Here is a 20466-nt window from a genome sequence, read left to right on the forward strand (position 1 = left end):
ATAATAGTGTTACCGCCGATGCTGTTGATGTTGATGTTGCTGTTGATGTTGCTGTTGATGTTGCTGTCGATATTGCTGTTGCTCTTGCTGTTACTGCTACTGCCAGTGGCATCGCCACTGCTACTATTATTAGCGTTGCCGCTGACGACGCTGTCATCCCCGAACAGCGTCTCCCGCATCCGGTTCAGCACGTCCCTGTTTATGCTCACTTCCTTCCCAGAGGCGTACGTGAACGATTTGTGCTCCTTGCCACTGCTCGGGGGGCCACTTTCACTGGACAAATGCACGCTCCTAAATGGGTAATTATGACTGCTAATAGGCCTGACTTGGGTGCTTCCCTTGGTCGGAATTGCCTCCCTGGAAATGCACCCTTCTACCTCATCGTCATCGCCGAACAGTCTTTTCCTCATTTCGTTTAGCACGTCTTTATTTATGTTCACTTCCTTCCCAGAAGCATACGTGAATGAAGAGTAACTTTTGGGTCTCTCGCTCACGGAGCTGTTATTTCCCTGGGGGGGATCTTCCAACGGATCGGGGGGTTCATTTTGCTTAGCCTTTTTCCTCGCATTGTAGCTGGGTGTAAAGTGGTTTCCCCGGCTTTGGCGCAGTTGGTCGCTTTGCTCACTTTGCTCACTTTGCTCACTTTTCCCACCTTCATGACGGTCTGCCTTTTCCAAGCACTTCCTCTCAGCGTTGCCAACCACTTGCTCTCCCCAACCTTCACGCTGCCGCTGCCGCAGCTGCTGGAACCTCTCCTCCCCGCCACAGATATCAAAAAACTCATCAACCTGCGCACCCTTCGCGCTAACAATTTTGTCGTATATGTCTAAAAATTCGTCCTCCTGGGGACCAGCTCCACTCCTTTGTGATTTCTCACGAATGTGCAGAAATTCATCTTCGACATGCAAGATTGAATTTTCCTCCTGGTGATAGATCTCCAGAAATTCATCATTCATGTTGCTAGTTTCTTTCCTCCCTGTGCCATTAATGGTATCATAAATTTCCACAAATTCGTCCTGCGTTCCTTCCTCAATTGGAATGGTGTAATTATTTCTGTCATAAATTTCGAGCAAGTCATATAATTGGCGTTCTCTCGGTTCACTTCCAACTTGGCTCTGATCACAAAAGTGTAAAAATTCATGCAAGTCATTTCCCTGTCCCTGTCCTGAGATGGTAGTGGCGGTGGTAAACTTCCTACTTTCATATGACCCAACGTTAATGCTTTTGCACGAAAAATTATCGTGCTTGTTATCCTCCAAGAAATATTGCGCAACGTTAAACATCAATATGTTGTTATTGTGGCCATTTAATTTTTCCGAATTGTCGTAATTTTCATGGCTAAAATTATTTTTTAAAAATTGATTTTCTTGCAAAAGCGTCGTGGGGTTGTATTTCATATGTTCCTTTTTCTCAATTTCCATATCAATACTTTTTCGAAATAAGAAATTTCTTCCCCTCACAAAAGTGCCATGAACTAATTGTGCAATATTATCATCACTTAAATCACCGTCTTTTTTGCAATCTCCAAAAATTGCATTTATTTGTTTATTGATGTAGGCATCTGTGAAAACGCGATTTGATGGTGATAATTGGTCGTATGTCGTTGCTTTTTTTAACATGTCAATTTTTGCGTTGTTTTTTTTTTCCTCACAAATATATTTTTTTTTATTTTCAACGTATTTTTCTTCCTGGCGTGTGTAATTGTTCTCATTGTATGCCTCGTCATTTTTGCAAAATGGACTTTTCGACCAACTGTCAATGTGCAAGTCTTTTTCGTAGCAGCTATGTGGACTTTGCTGATTTGCACTTTGGTTAAAAATGTGCTCAAAATTATGACTGTTCAGGTAAAAATTGTCTTCCTTCCATCCATTTTGCTCGACGTGAAAATATTCCTCGCCCCTTCCAGGTAACACTTTTTTGCAATTATTGTCAATTCCACCATTTGCGGGATGCCCCTTTGGGCACTCCTCGCTGTGGATGCTGCGGGTTTTTCTTTCCATGTAGTAGCTCCCGATGTTTCCGCTTTCTTGCGGGTCACTCGTGGGACGGCCACCACCTGACTCGTTTGTGCAACTTTTGTGAAAGCTATCGCTTGACTTGTTCAGGCCATTTGTGTAGAAACTTTCGCCTGACCCGTTAAGGCAATTTTGACTATCATCAAATTTGCACACACGGTCATAACTTAAATAGTCATCTTCAAACATGTCGAACGCCCAATTATAAATTAAATTATCGTCAACACCCTCTGCGGTGGTGCTTTTCTCCGTTAGTTTGATGCTCTGTGTAGGCCCATTCTCCCCTTTCCTTCCACCATTTAGCTTGTAAGACCCATTTTCGCTATCTGGCCAACTTTTTTTTTTCCTCCCCAGGAATATGGCCATGGTGAGTACCGGACAAGTTCGTCTTTTTTATTAGCTGTTCATCAAAGTACGGCATTTTTTCTCCCCCATTTGTATCTCTGTGCATGCTGTTTTTTTGAAATTCCCATTTCTCTATTTTTTCCCATGTGTCATTTCCTTCGGGGTAGTTACCAGTTGGGCCACTTACCACCTCGCACCATTTCCGTGGGGAAAATATTTCCCCCTGCTCGTGTGCTCTCCTGCGCTTGTCCCACTCGCCCCTGCTTGGCAAGTCTCGCTTTGTGGCAGCACTATTTGCCGAGGAGCCCTGTGTAAATTCCCTTTTTCCGAAGGAGCTGGACCTCTCCGCGGTGTCCGAAAAATTATATGCATAGTCAACCCCCCCTATGTTGGAATGCTCTCCCAAACCATCCGCGTCGCAACGGAAGTGTTCACAACTGACGTATTCGCCGCTCATGAAAGCGTCGATGGCACTGTTATAACTTAACTCGCTCTTCCCATTTTGCAATTCCGGCACTTCACAGTCACTTCTGTCGTGGCGATAGTTTCCAGAAGGAATGTTAACATTTTGTGTATGCTTCCCCCCGTCGTGTGGTCTACCCCCGTGTAGACTTTGCAATTTTACTTCACTTGTGTCTTTCGTTTTCAAAACGGCAATTCTGTTGCCATCATGGTTGTTGCTAAACTGATGGTGTTTTCCCGTCAGCTTTGCGCTCTTCCCGTTCGAGGCATCATCATAAAAATTGAATTTATCAGTGGAGCGCTCTTTTTCGAAGTACTGCTTGTTTTGAGTATTCCTTCGGGCGCTAAAGTCTTCTGGCATTCTTTTGTTAGTTGGCGCGTTTTGCTGAGCAGAGGCGAATTCATGTCTACTGCTTGGGTTGTCATGGCTGCAGATGCTGGAGTTATTCCGTGGGGCGCAGTTGTGGCTGCAGCTAACAGCACTTTTGTTGCAACTGGACGTGGTAAAGTACCTCTGAGCCGCATCACTAATGCAACCCGCTCCGCCCAAGCTGTGAACATTTGCACCACCACTGTCGAACCAACTCTCCCACGCATGCAGCCCACTGTCTCTGTATAACTCGTTTCGCTTGTTAAAGTTGAAGCTGTTCTTCACTTTTCCGATGTCTTTCACATCTCTTTTCTCATTCTGAAATATGCCTAAGTCTATTACGTTATTGCTAGACGCATTTATAACCCTATCGATGCTGTATATATCGTCACCAGCGTTGTAAAAAATGTGTACGTTATTGTGGATGTGCACACAGACATGGTTATTCTTTCCATGTCCAGCACCATAATTTTCGTATGCACTCCATTCGTCCTTTACGTTATTGTCTTTCCGCGGCACACTCCCATTGAATTTGCTGCTGTTCATTTTGGTGGATTTGTGGCCATTTTTTTTTAAAAGGCGGAAAAAAATCGCACTGTTAATCGCGGTGACGTACTGCTAGCAACAATTGCGAGAGTGAGTAGCAGTAATGCCAATCGCAAAACTGACAATAAAGTGAATCCCTCTTCTCCTCAATTTCTCGTGCCGGCCAAAGTTTACAATTTTTCCCAAAAAGGTGTACACACCACAGGACGAGTGGTGAATATGCGCTTCACTTGTCTTTGTTTTTCAGTGGTGCTATTTAAGTTGCGAAAAAAAAAAAAGTTTTCACCTCTCACCAACTTGTTCAGTACTATTCATTTCGACAAAGCGCTTCGCATTTCCTCGCGCTCTGCCATTGTATGATAAAACGTACTTTTTTCCATTTTGAATGTTCTGTTCATTTGCAGCTGCTACACAAATTGGACTTGCCCCTCGACCTGCACTGGTGAATATGCTAACGAGGGGAGAGAAAAAAAAATGGGGAGCATGAAAAATTGGGGAAGAAGAAAAAATCGCGCCTGCTGCAAACCTCGGGCAAGTATTCCCCTTTCCCATCAAAATCAGCCACGCGAGAATGTTTCGCCCATTTGAGAATACCCCGGCATTGTCAAATAGCCAACCCAGTGTATTCACCTTTGAGAAAAAAAAAAAAAAAAACGAAGGAAGGAACAGATTAAAAAAGGTGCTGAAGAATTTTTTTTTTGTGTGTTCTTTCCATGGAGGGCAATTTTCTCATGCTCTGCTGTTCTGCCGTTCTGCTGCTGTACTGCTCTGCATCCCGTGTTGTTCCCCTCGCGCGTTAACTCTCCAAACGTGAAAAGGAGAAAATAAATCATTAAAGCGTTTTACGCGAATGGGAGCGTACCCGTTGACGGCATATATCCTGTACCGTCAAGCTTTCGTCCCCAATTTTGTTTTTCCTTTTGCGAAAAAAAAGATGAACATGCGATGTGTGTGTATAACATGCATATTCGCGTGGCAGTTTATTAAGGGAATTTTCCGCACAAAAAAAGACACATACTGGGGAGGAATTTTCATCGGCAGGTTAAAAATATACCTCCTTAAAACTTTCTCACATAAACGTTAAAAAAGTTCTTTTTTTTTTTTTTTTCCCCTCTTGGAGCGTACATTTGGTGGTAGACATGAACCACGAATAGGTAGGAGCGTAACAAAGGAGAATGTATATTGGAATTGTTCACATGAGGGCATTTTTTTCCAAATGGGAAGAGCCAGCCTGGTCGCTCATTACTTCTTTTCCCTTCTGCACAAAAAAATGATTAGCACGCACGGTTATTATGCCTACACTTCTGGACGAAGATTCCCACGTTCTTACCCTTAACCTTTGAAGCGTTTGTCGCGTTGGAGACCTGTCACGTGTACCCCCCTCCCCCGCAGCAACAGCAGTGGGGCTACCTCTCAAATATGTGACGGTAATGATGATGCGTTAGTCCGTTTACATACACATGTTTGAAAAAAAAATTGTTAAAAAAAATTCTCTTTTTTTTTTAGCTTAGCTGTTACAAGTTCCAAATGGGTAAAAAAAAAAAAAAAAAAAAAAATAGTGATCACGTGGTGGAAGATAATCGCAAAAATAAAACAATTTTTGCCACTTGCTATGAAGATAAATAGTGCTACACATGGGGCAGAAAATAGGGGGCCAAATCATGCATCCTCCACAGTGATGTATTTTTTTATATTTTCAATTTTTTGGCACAACACAGGGGTGGTTCCCTTTGGAAAAACAGTCGGTTGCGGCAGGTGATATAGTCGAACGTTCGGCTGCTTATACGGTCTTATGTGTTGCGAACCGTCCTTCGTTATAACGCAAATGTCCACATTTCCACCTGAACCCAGATCGTTAAAAATACCGGCACATATAGCTTCGCACACGAGTTCTTTCCCTTCTTCTATCGTCATATTATCCCTGTATTTAGCCTCCAATACAGCCATAGCACTAAGGGATCCAGAACCCAAAGCCGTGAAGGGTAATAAACAGGAAGAACCATGTGGGTGAATACCATACAGCTGAGGGCCGGTAACATCTACCCCTCCTAACACAATTGCACACACTTTATATCCTTGGTACTTAAACAGCTCTTGTGTCAATCTTGAAACACACATGGCTACTCGGGGCTGTGTGTTCGTATTTAAACGATGCAATTCGACATTGTGTTGCAACCATAAGGTAGTATGCTCCAGGTCTCCGGCTACCCCTGCACCTGCACAGTATATATTTTTACTTATATAGTGTAATTTGCTACAATTTTTATCTGCTACTATTGGACCTTCCGTAGCTCTGGTATCAGCTCCCAAAATAACCGCATTTTGGCACACCAAGCCACATATGGTTGTTCCCGTTTTTCGAAAATTGGGAAAGGTTATTCCTTTTTCCTTCAAAATTTCATTTCTCTTGACATTTTCAAAATTAAATCCTCCACTTTCTTCTTTCAGTGCATTCATATATTCGAGTTTCATCTTTGTGCTGAATGTAACGTTAACGTATGCTACGTTGTGTGGGGGGGTGGGTGCTGATTTTTTAAGCAGTGGTTTTTCGCCGTGTATACTTCGTTATTTGGAGAAAGGGTTGCCCGAGTTGGGACGAAAAAGAGGAATGGCTATCCGTTTGGTATGTGTGGGGTACCTACCAGGGGTTACCTGCTTGTGTTGTGACCTTAAATTGCAGCTCTCCCATTCCAAATTATTCACATTTCATAAATTCGTGCTTTACCAAAGAGAAGCTGTACATGTGTTCGCATACCCTGATGTATAAATCCCTCCTAGCAAAAAAAAGTGTTAAAAAAGTTTCCCTCGGCCGCAAATATGCACGCTGGTTCGAAATGGTATGCTTGCTGCAATTGCGCATTCGGTGAGCAGTGCTACTCGCGGATGCTTTCTTAAGAAAATGCAAGCGAAGCGCTTCGGAAAGTAGCATATATGTGCTAAATGAAAAAGGGGTGCTTCAAATGGAAGGGAATACGAAAAACCTTTAACCAAGCCAACAGGTAAAAATGAGCAACTTTTTAAGCAGTGCGCCCATTACGAATTTGCTACTCGGTGATTTATTTTTTTTTTTTTTCAAACGAAAACGTGGAAAAAGTGTACACTATGAATAATGTTACGCGTTACGGTTTTCCTTTTTTTTTTTTTCAAAGTGAAAACAAATGAGTCGAGTCACACCCCGAAGTGGTACACTCAAGCATTGGCGGCAAAGAGCGAACTGCCTCCCAGGACTTGACACCTTTAGCAGAAGTGAGAAAGGGATATGCGAACAAACGGATTTGTGTTCAAGTGCGGGTTTGTTTACATGGCCAAAGTTGTTATCACATGTGTTTGCACAATTCAGTTTTTTTGCGTTTGCGCGGTGCGGGCATTTTTTTTACGCATGAACGGTGTAAGCAAAGTTGGGCTCACACTTGAGGAAAGGTCATAAGGGACCAACTGCACCCACGACCTGGTGCAAGGAAAAACGGAGTGAGATTAAACAAAATGATGTGCATCCTTCTTTAGATGAGCGCTGTTGCCCCTTACAAATTAACTGTCGAATTTTTAGCGTGTCGGAGCATGTGGAGAGCTACCTAGCAAAGAAAGAAAAATAGTACATTTCGCAAGTACACCAGTTCACAATTTGTGCTATGCTCATGTTCACCTGCTTGTAGGAACAAACACACATTTTGCTGCTAAGCGGTCATATTTCACCCCACCCCCCTTTTGGTGCACCATTAAAAGGGGTGACGTCATATATAGGTGTATACGCAGCACATACATATTATACATGTGTGTGCGTATGTGTATCTCTACGAAACGTTGACACGTTTGTCTCCCCAAACAATTTCCAGACCCTTGTCATCACTTGAATGTGACTCATCTTTCTAAGAAAAATCGTTTATCTGTCGGAGAACACGAGCTTCTGTAAGTCAGATTCGTTGCGCAAAATTATTTCAAACAATTTTTTCCTAACGCAAAAAAAAAAAAAAAAAATTATGAACAGCCAGCCGTTTTTGTAAACCTAACATACAAATTGGTCATACAAAAAAAAAAAAAAAAAAATGCGCAACTTTTTTATTGCTTGTTCATATTTTTTTACACATTTTTATGCTTCATTTTTGATTTGGCAATTTTAAAAAAAAAAAAAAAAAAAAAAACGAAACATACTAAAAAAAAACAATATCCTTTTTGAAGAAAGAAAAGTGAGAAATTTCATTTCGTTTTTAAAACGGTCATAAAAGATGTATATTAAAAATCATGTAAACAGTGACTGCTTCCTTTTCGCTTTTTTTTTTTTTTTTATGGAGAAAAAAATGCTTCATAATAATTGTAATGTGTATATATAATATGTATTCATTTAACGCATCCTTCATTTTGAATTGAATTATACCCATAAGAGTTCCAAAAAAAAAAAAAAAACTTTTAATTTATGAAATGTCTAAATCTTTTTTGTTCTTTTTAATATGACATTATGAGTGAGACTTTTTTTTTCCTTTTTTTTTATTAACCCATTCTCCTGTTTGCGATGTATTTTCCTTCCCGTGTGTAGCGATACGTACTATATAAATATATATCCGTACATATGCATATGTATGTGCGTATGTGCAGCGCGGAAAAAGGAAATCCCCCCTTTGCGATTTAAAGGGAAAACTGAAAAATATGCACAATGCTGGAACGCCCCCTTAAGAAATGATACCTTGGTGATATGACCATAGCGCATTCGTAAATTTTTTATTGCGTATACGCGTTCTTATGTACCTTTATGGAAGCCGTTCGAAGTCAGCTAGTGGCGCTCTTTTAAAACAGTACCCCCTTCTCTGGTGCATCCTTTCCATCGCACCACACATTTTATGTAATTTTGGAGCATTGCAAAGGGTACGCGCGTATGTATATAAATGTACATATACCTTGTGCGTACGTACGTATGTAAATATATATGCACGTGCAGGCATATTGGTGCTGCACCGGCCCTGCTCGTCAGAATTAAAAAAATACATGCCATACGTTTTCCGTCGGGGATATAGAATTTCCGAATAATGAACGCTGTATAGTTTGGAATCTGCCTCCAGTTATTCCGTGCAGTGCCCCTTGTGTCTCCAGTAACGTTTCCCCCTGTTGTACCTCCCCGGGGAGTTTAGCAAGCTGCGAAGAGGAGCAGCGAAGTGGAGTAACGACACGAAGTGACGAAGCGAAGCAGCCGAGCGAAGAAGCCGAGCGAACCATCGAAACGACGCAAGCGCGCGCAAAGCAAACAACAAAGCAGGTAAAGCAGTAAAGCAGGCAATCAGGCAGCAAGCCATCCACTGGGCAACATCGGCAAGCACGAGATTTAAAATAGAGCAAGCAAAAATGCTTAACCACTGCGAATGCATAACGGTCAACCTGCGCTCGTGTGCATAGGGCATGAGCATTTACGTAGGCATATGAGCGAAGGCGTTTATGCAAATGTACATGAATAGCCATCCCGTTTGTTAACCCCCTTCCCCGCTCGGTGCTAATCAAATGGCGGAATCATGCTCGTAATTACAGAAAACACATTCGAAAAAACCAACAACCCAAAGTATCCAAGAGGGAGCAAAGTGGCAGTCAAAAGAAACAACTCCCAAGTGAAAGTCATATCAAACAGAATCACCCCATATTGTGGAGACATAACAAAAAGCAAAAGGGAGTTAATAAAAACACGTAAGTTCATAAAGGAAAGTGATAAAATAAAGTACCACTATCTATATGCAAGGAAACATTTATGCAATGGAAAACATGAAAGGAAAATAAAACTTTTTTCCGTAGAAAAAACAAAAAATTTAAACCATTTGGAAAATTTCTCCAAAAATAAAAAGAAAAAAAATCAAGTCATAGCAAGGAGAGTTAACTATAATATTATCTTAAAAAATTCGTATAGAAAAAATGTTTTGTATGGAACAAATTCCTTTTTAGTACATTTAAAAGGCAAGAGAAGGAAAAGCCACAATAAGAGAAGCGCTCGAAAGGATTGCTTAAGTGTCCGGGAAGTTGCTTTGGAGAAGGCTAAAGATATAGATGGGAGACAGGCCCCCAGTCTGCATCCACTAAGGGACGCGTTTCACGTTAAGGTAAAAACAAATCATCACCATGTAGCAGCTAGCCAAAATGTCGCAAAAAATCAACAGTTTGATGATATAGAAGTAAATAGTGCAGATGCAGATGGCATAGTTTCGAATAATTCCGCGTTAGACATGCTGACCGTGGTCGTGAACAGGGAGAGGCAACATCCCAATTCGCATCTAAATAGGCATTTAACCAGAAAGGCACTTCTCAACACACGTAGCATGCGAAAATTAACAACAAATAGTTTAATAGATTCCATTATTAGTTTATCAAACGAGCTGAATAAGACAAGCGAGAAAAAAGATGACTCCAAACAAGAGTACGACAAAAGTGTACTGCACTATGTGCACAAAATTTTGAGTGACCACAATTTCCATTACGACATCGTTAGTAGTGTAAATAAGAACGAAATAAAGGAGTTAAAAAGGAAAGTAAAAAAATACAATGATATTCCAAACTTTTATTTTAGAAAACTGTTTAAGCATATAGGGGAGAAAAACGAGAGCAATCGTATATGTGGGAATTATTTGCATAGTACACACTGTTATAACAGTGATTATGACGTTCATTATGATGCTAGTGGCAGATCGAATAGTTGTAAGAGGGGAAATAATGAACACATACATGATGAGAAAAAAGAGAGAAAACAAAAAGCCCCTTCTCCTTCACTTTACACATACCAACGTTGTCATTCGGATAATTATTTTTCAGTAAAGCTAAAAAAAAAAAAGAAGAAGAAGAAGAAGAGTCACGTTTATCAGCCTGTCAACCCTGTTGAGCGTGCAAATTTGAGCAAACAAGGGGGAAGTAACTCTTTGATGAGAAGGATAGGGACAAAGACGACAAGTAAGCACCTAACCAATTTTAAGCCCCCTTTGAACGACCAAAACGTGGACTCAAGGGGTGACCACGCCAAAGTGGGGAATGCATCTGGGAAAGAAGGAGTAGTAGAGAAGAAGACACATGTGGGGGAAAGAGCAGCCAGCGGAAACCATGGCAACCATGGCAACACCAGTGCTACTGTCACTACTCTATGCAACCAAATCAAGCACAGGAATCAGGAGAAAGAGAACACATTGTTGTGTGTGATGAGCGCACCAAATGAGTATAAAAATAATTTTCATTCGGACAGCAACTCGCAGCACTGCGTCAAAAAATGCATGTCTACTTTTACAGACCCGAAGAAGCATATCCCCAAAAGGGAGAACCATTTGGACCATAAGTTGGAGAAGGAGTACCCGTCAATAGAAAACAGCCACTCAGGTAAATCTCCCAAGACAGAGAAAAGGCTTCGTCAAATAAATTTAAAAAAGGAAAAGTGGACAACGTGCATTGTGCACAAAAAATTGAGTGTCCACGAAAATGTGCTTCTGTGCAGTGAGAAAAAGAAGCTGCACGAAAGAACATATAATTTAAGCAGCTTCAAATTTTCTGAAAATACGGATAGTAGTTGTATGCTTTCGCATGTAGCCAATGCGAGTATTGCCCCTAGTGTTATGAGTAGCGCTACTGGTACGCTTAGGAAAAATTCCTGCGAAGGGGCCCCCGGCGTTGTTACGCAGTATGCACCGGTTCATATGAATAGCGCTGACCGTATTAGGAAGGATGAGTGGATATTTAACACTAGTGAGACGCAGAATGCTCGGAGTGGCATCTCAAATGACAGGAAAAAAAAGGACAATCGTAGTTGTAGCTGTGGCACTTCCGCGAACGTGTACAACGAGTGCACATTTAGCCCGAACAATGTTAAGAGAAATGATTCGTTGGTTAACTCCACCGATGATAATGCTAGTAACAACGTATATTTTAGTGCATACAATCAGAGTAGTCACACCATGAGCAACCTCCACTGCAACAATATACAATGCGTGAGCAACCAGTGTCGCAGTTTTTTCAAAAGCAGCTACAAGGAGCAGAGTATTATTTCTACCTTCAGCAGTTCAATCAGTAGGCATCGTAAGGATAAATGTGGCGTTGCACCAGCGGTGGGGATCCTTAACCGGGGAGGTGCACCCCAAGGAAAAGAGAGCAACGATGATAATTCCGCTATTCCTATTATCCCTTTTCAGCGAAGCGTTAAGACCAAAGCTGTAGACGCTGATGCTGGTTCTGAAAGGGACAACACGGGAGAGAAGCAGAACATAAGAAGAGACCCCCCCGAATTGGCAGTAAACAATTTGGAGGACCAGAAAAGTCTGAGGTCAAGCGTAAACTCGCTAACGAGCGCTGAGTTGATAAAAACACCCGTGCTATCAAATATTCAGAACAGCCATTTTGAGGGGATTCCCAAGATAGGCGAAAACGACAGCACCTCCTCCTCCTTTTGCATCTTCAAGACGAAACAGAGAAGGGAAAGGCCCTCAAGTAAGACCCCCCTAATTGTTGACACTCCGAATTTGCTCAACACGACTAATGACATTGATTTCCTAGCAAAAGGTAGAAACAGGGTAGTAAACAATTTTGCTTACAATAATAAAGACAAAAAAATGAATAACAATGATGATCACAATTTTTTGGTTGAAGAATGTTTGAAGAAATGTTTGAAGGAAAATGCGTCAAAATTTAAAACGAATGAAGATTGTGAAAGGTACTGTAATGAAGATAAGATCCTAAATCCTGATTACATTCCGCAAGAGTCGAAAAGACTTGGTGAAAGATTTTTACAGAGTCACAAGGAGAAGTTTGTTGCATCTTATGGCAACTCCAGTTTTCATTATCAACCTTATATGAGCAATGCAGAATGTGGAAATAGTTGTTTTAAGCAGGACCCACCTGGATATAACCTGTACAACGATCCGAACGCGCATTTTATGAATAATATGAAAATTAACGTATTTAACAATACGGCTTCTCAAAATACGTCTAATAGCACTTTTAACAACGTCGGGATTTACAGCAACAGCCATATCAATTCTATCAACAAGGAGTATTACTTGAAGAAGGGAAACGAGTACAGCAATGATGTTTTCATAAAATATTATGAGCAGTATGCAAATAAAGACAATGATAAGAATGAGGGAAAGAAATTTAATTACACAGATTGCTACGATTTTAAGAATACCCTCCTTAATGGACTAAGCAGAGAAGAGAGCTTCGGATCCGATGATGATCTAAAAAATGAAGACAATGAAATGAACTTTCTGAAAGATTCGTTAAACTCTTTTGATAACTTAGAATCTACGGAGAAAAAATATGAAGAGATATTACGAGACTTTAATGGGAAAATACCTCTACTACATAAGGTGTTGAAGCCCTTGCCAATGAAAAATCGATCGAACAACTTTGACATTTGTTTGTACCTACTGCAGAAGCATGGAGGAGACCTAAACAATGAAGAAAATATTTGCATCTTAAGGGACAAAGAAATTGTTCAACATAGTGCCATTTATGATGCTAAAAAAGGGTGCATAAAAAGTAATATAACAAATGTGACAAATATAAAATTGTACCACCCCAAGTGGCATAACAAGAAGAAGATAGTGGAGAGGTTGAAAGAACAGAGTTGTTTTAATCCCTTCACGATATTCGGATCTGCTCCGAGTTTGCTCGATTTTGATGAAGTGTTTGACAAAGATGTGTATAATAAATTCGTTTCAAGGAATAGCCGTAAATCCCATTCTCTCCTACGGATACTAGCAAAACAGAAAGTGATTAACAACCTTAATGACAAAATAACGGATAAGGAATGGCCACAAGTACACTCCTATTTAAAAAAAAGGTGGAGTAAAGAAACAAATATTGAACTGAATTGGGCATGCGACCCTTTACTGTATGAAGAACTGGAGTGGTATTTAAGCACCAATAATGAATACCTGAACATGACTGACAAGGTTGCGGATATTGAGGTTTGCTACTGCCCCACTTTGGATCCTAGTTCGTATTATGCATGGAACGACTCCAGGGTTATATATACGAACTTGTGCTACAATAAAGGGAAGGAAGATGCTGAGCCGACTAGCCATTCTGTGAAGGACAAGTACGCAGGGAACAAGAACGCAGAACTGAAAAATAAAGATAAGCAGGTCTCCTTTAGAAAGAGGGCAAGCGGGTGTGAGCACCTCATGTTTCAGCAGAACTTGATGAAACAGAAGAAGTTGTCCAAAAGGAAGAAAAAACTCTTAAAAAAGAAAAAAAAAATGCTCAAGGAGAAAAACCAAATGTTGAGGGAGCAAAGTAGACGGTTTGCCGCGAACAAGGATGGGGGCGGCGTAGATGTGGAAGCTGCAGATGTGGAAGCTGTAGATATGGAAGCTGCAGACGCAGCCGACGCGGCATCGTCCGGAGTTTTTCACATGGAAACAAAAGAGGGGTCTGAAAATGACTACAAACATGTGTATTCCTCTCAGCACAACAAGACGAATTTTTCAAATGACCCGTGCATGAGCATGAGGATGAGAATCAACATGGACATGGGCATGCGTATGAGTGCATTGAAAAATAAGAAGCACAACCATGATAGCGCGTATTATCCCAACATTTTTTCCACGAAGAAGAAGAAAAAGAGTGTGTACCATAACAAAAATTACGACGAAGATGTCATACCGATTATGACCGTCAATACGTCTTTGTACAGGCACAATATGGATAACAAATACAACTGCAGCAACACGGCATTTGATTACATTAAGAATAAGGATAACACCATTAAATTTTTTGCCTCTCCGAAGAAAACAAGAAAGAATAATTCAGTTAAAAAATCTGTTAACAATTCGGATAGTTTTTATTTCTTAAATTCCTCTATGATTAATTCGGACAACATTTACAACAACAATTTGGACAGCTTTGATTCTAAGGATTCGGGAGATGGTAATGATTATTCCACATCTATTTTTCACAAGGATACATTCGATGCTTCAGATGATAAGATGAGAAGCAAAAACCAAGTGGACACAAGAAATAATCCCATGGGTGGTGGCATGCAATTGGACAGATTTGACAATGCCTCGGAGAACTTATGCGAAAATTTGCGAATGAACGAACACACTAGTTACATTAGTAATAACAATATATACGAATTTAGGGGTACCAAAAATGTGTATGACTTTAGAAAGAATGACAATGATGGGAATGGAAATAGCTGTGGCATGGGCTACATGACAAGGGATAATGAGAACTTCTCAAGCAAAGGTGGAAGTTTTTGCTACAGAGGAGGAGGACTTACTAATGACTACACGCAACCGTTTCACATGAGCATGGCGGACAAGTATGGAAACGCGAATAACAATGTGAATATGAACATATTTAGCAATATACGAATGTACGAGCAGAATTTTAACAAGAACGGGGGTGATGGTGACAGCAGGAACAGCCTCAGTAGAGATTACGACATGGACAACCATGGCGGTAGCTGCATGGGAAAGGGACCCTTCACCAAGAGTAGCTTCGTGGATAGAAGCTATTACGACATGGAGCAAACGAGTTTTTCCTCGAACAACTTCGGCCATTTTTCAACCAGGGAGATGGCCAAAAATGAGCTGCAGTACAACAGCATTTTCCGCACCGGTTTGTCCAAGCCCAACTTCGCGGAACAAAGCCAAAGTCAAAATCAAAGTCAAAACCAAAGTCAGAGTCAAAGTCAAAATCAAAACAAAACGAAATTCCCCATTGAGTTAAGTGAAAGGTACCCCAGCAAATGCAAGGGGACAAACGCGGAGCACGGTGACAGTCATGGAGACAATGGCGGCGGAAACCGCCACAACAACCGCAATGACGATGCGGTCAGTGGGGATAACTGCAACTATTTCGAGTGCAAGTATGAAAACAGCTCAAACAAACATGCTAGCGGAAAAAACAGCCAAATGATAGCGGACTATTTTCTCAGCAAGAATGCTGAAAATTACGACCCGACGGGGAAAAAAAAAATAATAAATGAGCAGTATAGCACTGGCGAATCTCAGAAAAGTATGAACAACGCTAAGGCAGACATGAACGTCCTGAAGATTACGCAACAAAATATTGACAAAAAATATATTCTAGAAAAAAAAATTAAAAGCAGTATGTCATTTTATACAAATAAGAAAGACACAGATAATTCGACAGTAACTTTTAATTCGAAAAGGTTAAGCAATAGCAACATTATTGTTAACGAAAATAGAAAAATTAGAAGGTACACCAATAAGATGTGTCAGGATGATAACACATCTTTTGAGCATTCAGAAAATGGCAAAGGACAGGGTAATAAGAAAGGAAGTGTAGAATCTCCTTCAAGCAGAACCAGCGAAACTTCGATGTCTAGTGCTTTCAAAATGGCTACCTCTGTTTTTAAAAAATTATTCTAGGGAAAAAAAATTAAATGGGGTATGAGTCCACCCAAATAACTAAAGCGCGCTTTAAATGAAATCGTTTTTTTAAAAACAAAATTGGCAGTAAAGCAATCCTGGTTTCCTTCTTAGCAGATTACTTATATACATACTTTCTTAAATAATTAAACCTATCAACATTTTACGGGAATGCACAGATGTAGTAAAAATGTTGTAGTTCTGGAATGAATGGGCCTTCCTCTTCATTCGTGATTATTCTGTTTTTTTTTTTTTTTTCTCGTCATTATTTACCCTTTTCCTTCTTGCTTGGCCTTTCTTTTTTAATTAAGTTCTTTGTTTAACATTTCAGTCCATAGGTATTTTAAATTATTAGTCGTGTATTCTACCTTTATGTAAGCACATGCGAAACGGCTATATATTATTTATGCTGAAGTGCGCATGCATACAAGTATATGCGCATTTATGTACACATTTATATATACATTTATATATGTATGCATTTTTTTTTCTGTATTATGAATTACCTCATAAAACATTACAAGTGGCCTTTTTCACCTCTAAAACAGTGTACGATATATTTTTACTTATTAACAACTGAATTAAATATACCCTTTATAAAAAATAGATCTACTGCAAACTTTTGAAGTTCAAGTTTCGAAAAGTAGCCAACTGGGTGCGCGTGAAGTACCGTTATGCTACACTAACATGCACATCTGTACATATAAGGTACTATTGTATATGTTTAGGCGTACTAAAAAACATCGTAAAAAGAGCCAACACAAACTGTTGCATGCAGGTAATTAAAAAAACGTGCAAGGCTTTTTAAAAAGTTATTTGACATTTGGGTATCCCTAGAGGAAGAGATAAATGTTGCGCGCCTTCTGCTTCATTCTATATATATGCTATATGTGCCTTAGCTTTTCTTTACCTTTACCATTTATCTTCCTTTTTTCTGCATTTCACCGCATGTCATTTTAGGAAGTTCACAATATAACGCAAAAGTATCATATTATTGTAAAAAATGCCTCAATTTTCTGAAGCTCATAAATATGTGAACTCTTATTCATTTTAAGGTACAACAAAATAAAGAACTCTCATAAATATATGATACATATGTTTGCACAAATTTTGCAAATGAATAATCCTTACACATTGAAATTTACATGAGAAATAAATGTATACGTCACAGTTCTCAACAGCGCCTTTCAAATACTCTTTTCTTTGTTCTATTATTGTCATTGTATTTGAATAAAATAAAATTAGTAACCCCATGTATAAAAGAAAGGTAAATGAAACTGAGCGCGATAAACAATCGGATAAATTTCATGTTATAGAAAAAGTAAAAGATCTTATAGAAATGTTCTAACCCCCATGTTTTTTCATGTTGTGGGTTCTGTCTAAGAATAATGAAAAAAATGTGCACCATAAATATCTGAAGAATTTTCCCTTTTTAATTCCGCTTGTATATACAGAAAAACAGGTATAACACAATTTTTACCGAATTTTTAATTTTATCAAAAAGGTAACGTAGAAAGATAACGCATGTATCTTGCTAAGACAACTTTGTTCCTCTCTCCCAAAAAAGTAAAGTGAAAATGTATAAAGCAAATTACATAATTCCATCAACTGATATAAAAAACACATAGGACGAAAGTGAACTCTTCTATTATAAGCTAATATTTATGACCACTTATTTAGAAATCATGCGTTAGACAAAACCTAAAGTTTAATTTATGTAAATAATTAGGTAAATGATTTTAAAATGTTTTTACCCCTAGCCAATATGATAGACATACGTTATGCGTGCTGAAGTATTTTTCTACATGAATGATTTAAGTTTTTACATCAAAATATATTGCTCTACATAACAGGATGAAGAAATGCTCATTTAATTTTGCATAAAAGGTTAATAATTAACACTCTAAAAGCACTAACTCATGCTTCATTTTTTATTAGCAATAAAAAAGCTAGAATAAAAACACATAAATAAAAGATACCGTGTTTCTTACTACAAATGCTTAGTAGCACATGTGCTAATAAAAACTCTGGATTGTCTAGAAAGATTCATTACAAAAAATGTGCCCTTTTTCATTAAATTTATCTTTGTAATTACAATATAATGGTAAATGAATATGTTTAATAATTTGTATATGCTGTGTATTTTTTTTAATTCACATAATTTTATTCTAAAGTGTGTCTTTAAAAACACAGTACTACTTGCATAATACAGTAATACCTTCATTTAAAAATAAGATCTTTGACATGTTAAAGCTCATTAAGCAACGGTTATGAAAATTTTATAGAACAAAGAAAAAATCCAACATGTAATATAAAAAAATAAAAAAGTAATCAAATACTTGACTTGACAAGGATTTTTTTTATATGTTCCTTTAAGTTTTCAAGTGAGTGTATTCAAGAAATAAAGGACTCTTTTATTTTTTGCTACAACTTGAAAGAAATTTTTCCTTTGTAACACAAAAACAGTTCATTCATAATCCTTTTAATACATGCAATAGGTAAGAATGAAAGTTCAATGTGGAAAGAAATAATTCTTTTAGTATTTCAGTATAAACATATATAGAAACATTACGCTATTTCTGTGTCATAAGCTTAAGGAGTTCAAGGTTTCCTGACTTGTAGCAGTGCGTAGTGCGTAATTATATAATTATTTTATTGTTGTGAAAAGTTATCATAACAATAAGCTTAAAAAATATTAACTAAAATGACAACTGTCTCTATAGATAAGTACGCTTTTTGTTATAGGTTTCATTTATACAATGTTTTATAAATCACTTTTTGAGCCAATAACACACTTCATTTTAAAAATGTGTCCACAAGAAAATTATCAGTTATTAATTAGATTTATAAGACAAATGAGAAAACAACTTCTAAATAAATGTAAATATACTTCTTAAGGTACTTTAAACGTTCATAGCAATTTTTCTTGCAATTTATGCATGTTATGCTTTTATCTAACAATTATCCATGATCAATTTAGTTCTTATAGCATACTGTTTTCGAGCAAAATACAAATACAAGGTGCTGCTAATTATAAATTATTATGAGTAGCTATGGATTTTCATTATAATTTTTTGGACAGAGGGATTTCAAAATAGGTATTAAGTTGTGATAAAAAAAAGATATGTGCAAAAGTTGATTGTTTTTATCATTTCTCTTTTGAGTTGATAACTTATTCCCGTATAAATGAATGCTAGTACTATAAAAAGGATTTACCTTGTGACATTTCAAAAATATTAAAATATATTAACAATAATAGAACATATTAAGACATATACATCCTTAACATGTTAGCATGTTTCTGTTAATTAATTTCGGTTTAATTCGGGATGTTGACATAGGATAGAAATGTATCAAATTTTAAATTTACGTGTATTTTTAGGTGGCTTGTATATTACTCATTATGATTCTTAAATTTTAGGTAGTTATATGTTTTTGCATCAGGAAGGCATTTTTCTTGCATTAATTAGAATTCATGGATGCATGAAATAAAAAGTATTCTTTAGTCTAAAGTGGAAAACAAAGTTGAAAATTTACATTTATGCTAATAGGTGATTTCTACAATTTCAAATATTTTATACCAAAAAGTATTGTGTAATAACTAACAGGGAAGGCGAAAAAAATGTACAAAGATAAACATTAGAAGGTATAGCAAAAATAATAACATAATATTTCATGAATTGTTATGTAAGTCTACATATTATTGCAAAAATTGATTTAAGCATTTATAAGATACTAAGAAAAATAACCCTTTAAATGCAATTAATGACACAGTTTGTTTCAATCGATTATAGCAAGAAAACCCCAAATCCCTGAGTTAAAATGCACTTCTTCGTGTTACATTCTCACTACAGTTTACAATATTAAGCAAACATTGCATTGAATAAATTGCCACTTTGTTCTTATTAAAACAGTTATAAAGCTGTTGTAAAACATGTCTGTATCATTTTTTCTTGAATGTTACTTATTCCATTTGAAACATTCATAATGAAAATTAGATATAAATTTCCACACATTTATTTATTTCACAATGACCTTTAAAATCTATTTTTCGAAAAGCAAAATAAATGCTATGTTAATTCAGATATTATAACTGAATAAATAAAGCAAAAATTTACATAAAATATATAATTTAAAACAAAAAAACATAATGCAAGCTAATTTTGACGCTTAAAAGTTAATATCAAATAAAAGTAAATTTACATAAATATAATTTAAAATAGTATATTTTTTTTTAAAAATGTTCATTTTAATTAAATATAAGGTTTTAACAAATATAAAAATATATAAAATTAACAAATAATAGTTAAAAATAATAAATAAAATAAATTAATTAAATGATAAAATAAGTAAATTAATTAAATAAAACAATTAAGAAAATAAA

General features: G+C 37.6%; 3 protein-coding genes across 3 annotated transcripts in view; 1 reads left to right on the forward strand and 2 right to left on the reverse strand.

The window, feature by feature from the left end:
• Positions 1 to 2381, reverse strand: part of PCYB_123450 (hypothetical protein) — a gene marked incomplete at both ends in the record, with an annotated part of 7094 nt that extends 4713 nt beyond the window's left edge. Inside the window, one exon of the mRNA XM_004223678.1 lies at positions 14 to 2381. Coding sequence (XP_004223726.1) covers positions 14 to 2381 — 2368 coding nt within the window. The remainder of the gene's footprint in view (positions 1 to 13) is intronic.
• Positions 2382 to 5348: 2967 nt separating this feature from the next.
• Positions 5349 to 6210, reverse strand: PCYB_123460 (20S proteasome beta subunit; the record flags this gene model as incomplete). Its single annotated transcript, XM_004223679.1, has 2 exons — positions 5349 to 5366; positions 5509 to 6210. The coding sequence occupies 2 exons, from the start codon at positions 6208 to 6210 to the stop codon at positions 5349 to 5351; spliced, it is 720 nt and encodes a 239-aa protein (XP_004223727.1).
• Positions 6211 to 9233: 3023 nt separating this feature from the next.
• On the forward strand, positions 9234 to 16082 carry PCYB_123470 (hypothetical protein; the record flags this gene model as incomplete). The annotated part of the gene is made up of 2 exons (XM_004223680.1): positions 9234 to 10314; positions 10516 to 16082. 2 exons carry the CDS (start codon positions 9234 to 9236, stop codon positions 16080 to 16082), a joined length of 6648 nt encoding a protein of 2215 aa, XP_004223728.1.
• Positions 16083 to 20466: the final 4384 nt, after the last annotated feature.

The sequence above is a fragment of the Plasmodium cynomolgi genome, chromosome 12 (assembly GCF_000321355.1).
Source record: "Plasmodium cynomolgi strain B DNA, chromosome 12, whole genome shotgun sequence".
Lineage (NCBI taxonomy): Eukaryota > Apicomplexa > Aconoidasida > Haemosporida > Plasmodiidae > Plasmodium > Plasmodium cynomolgi.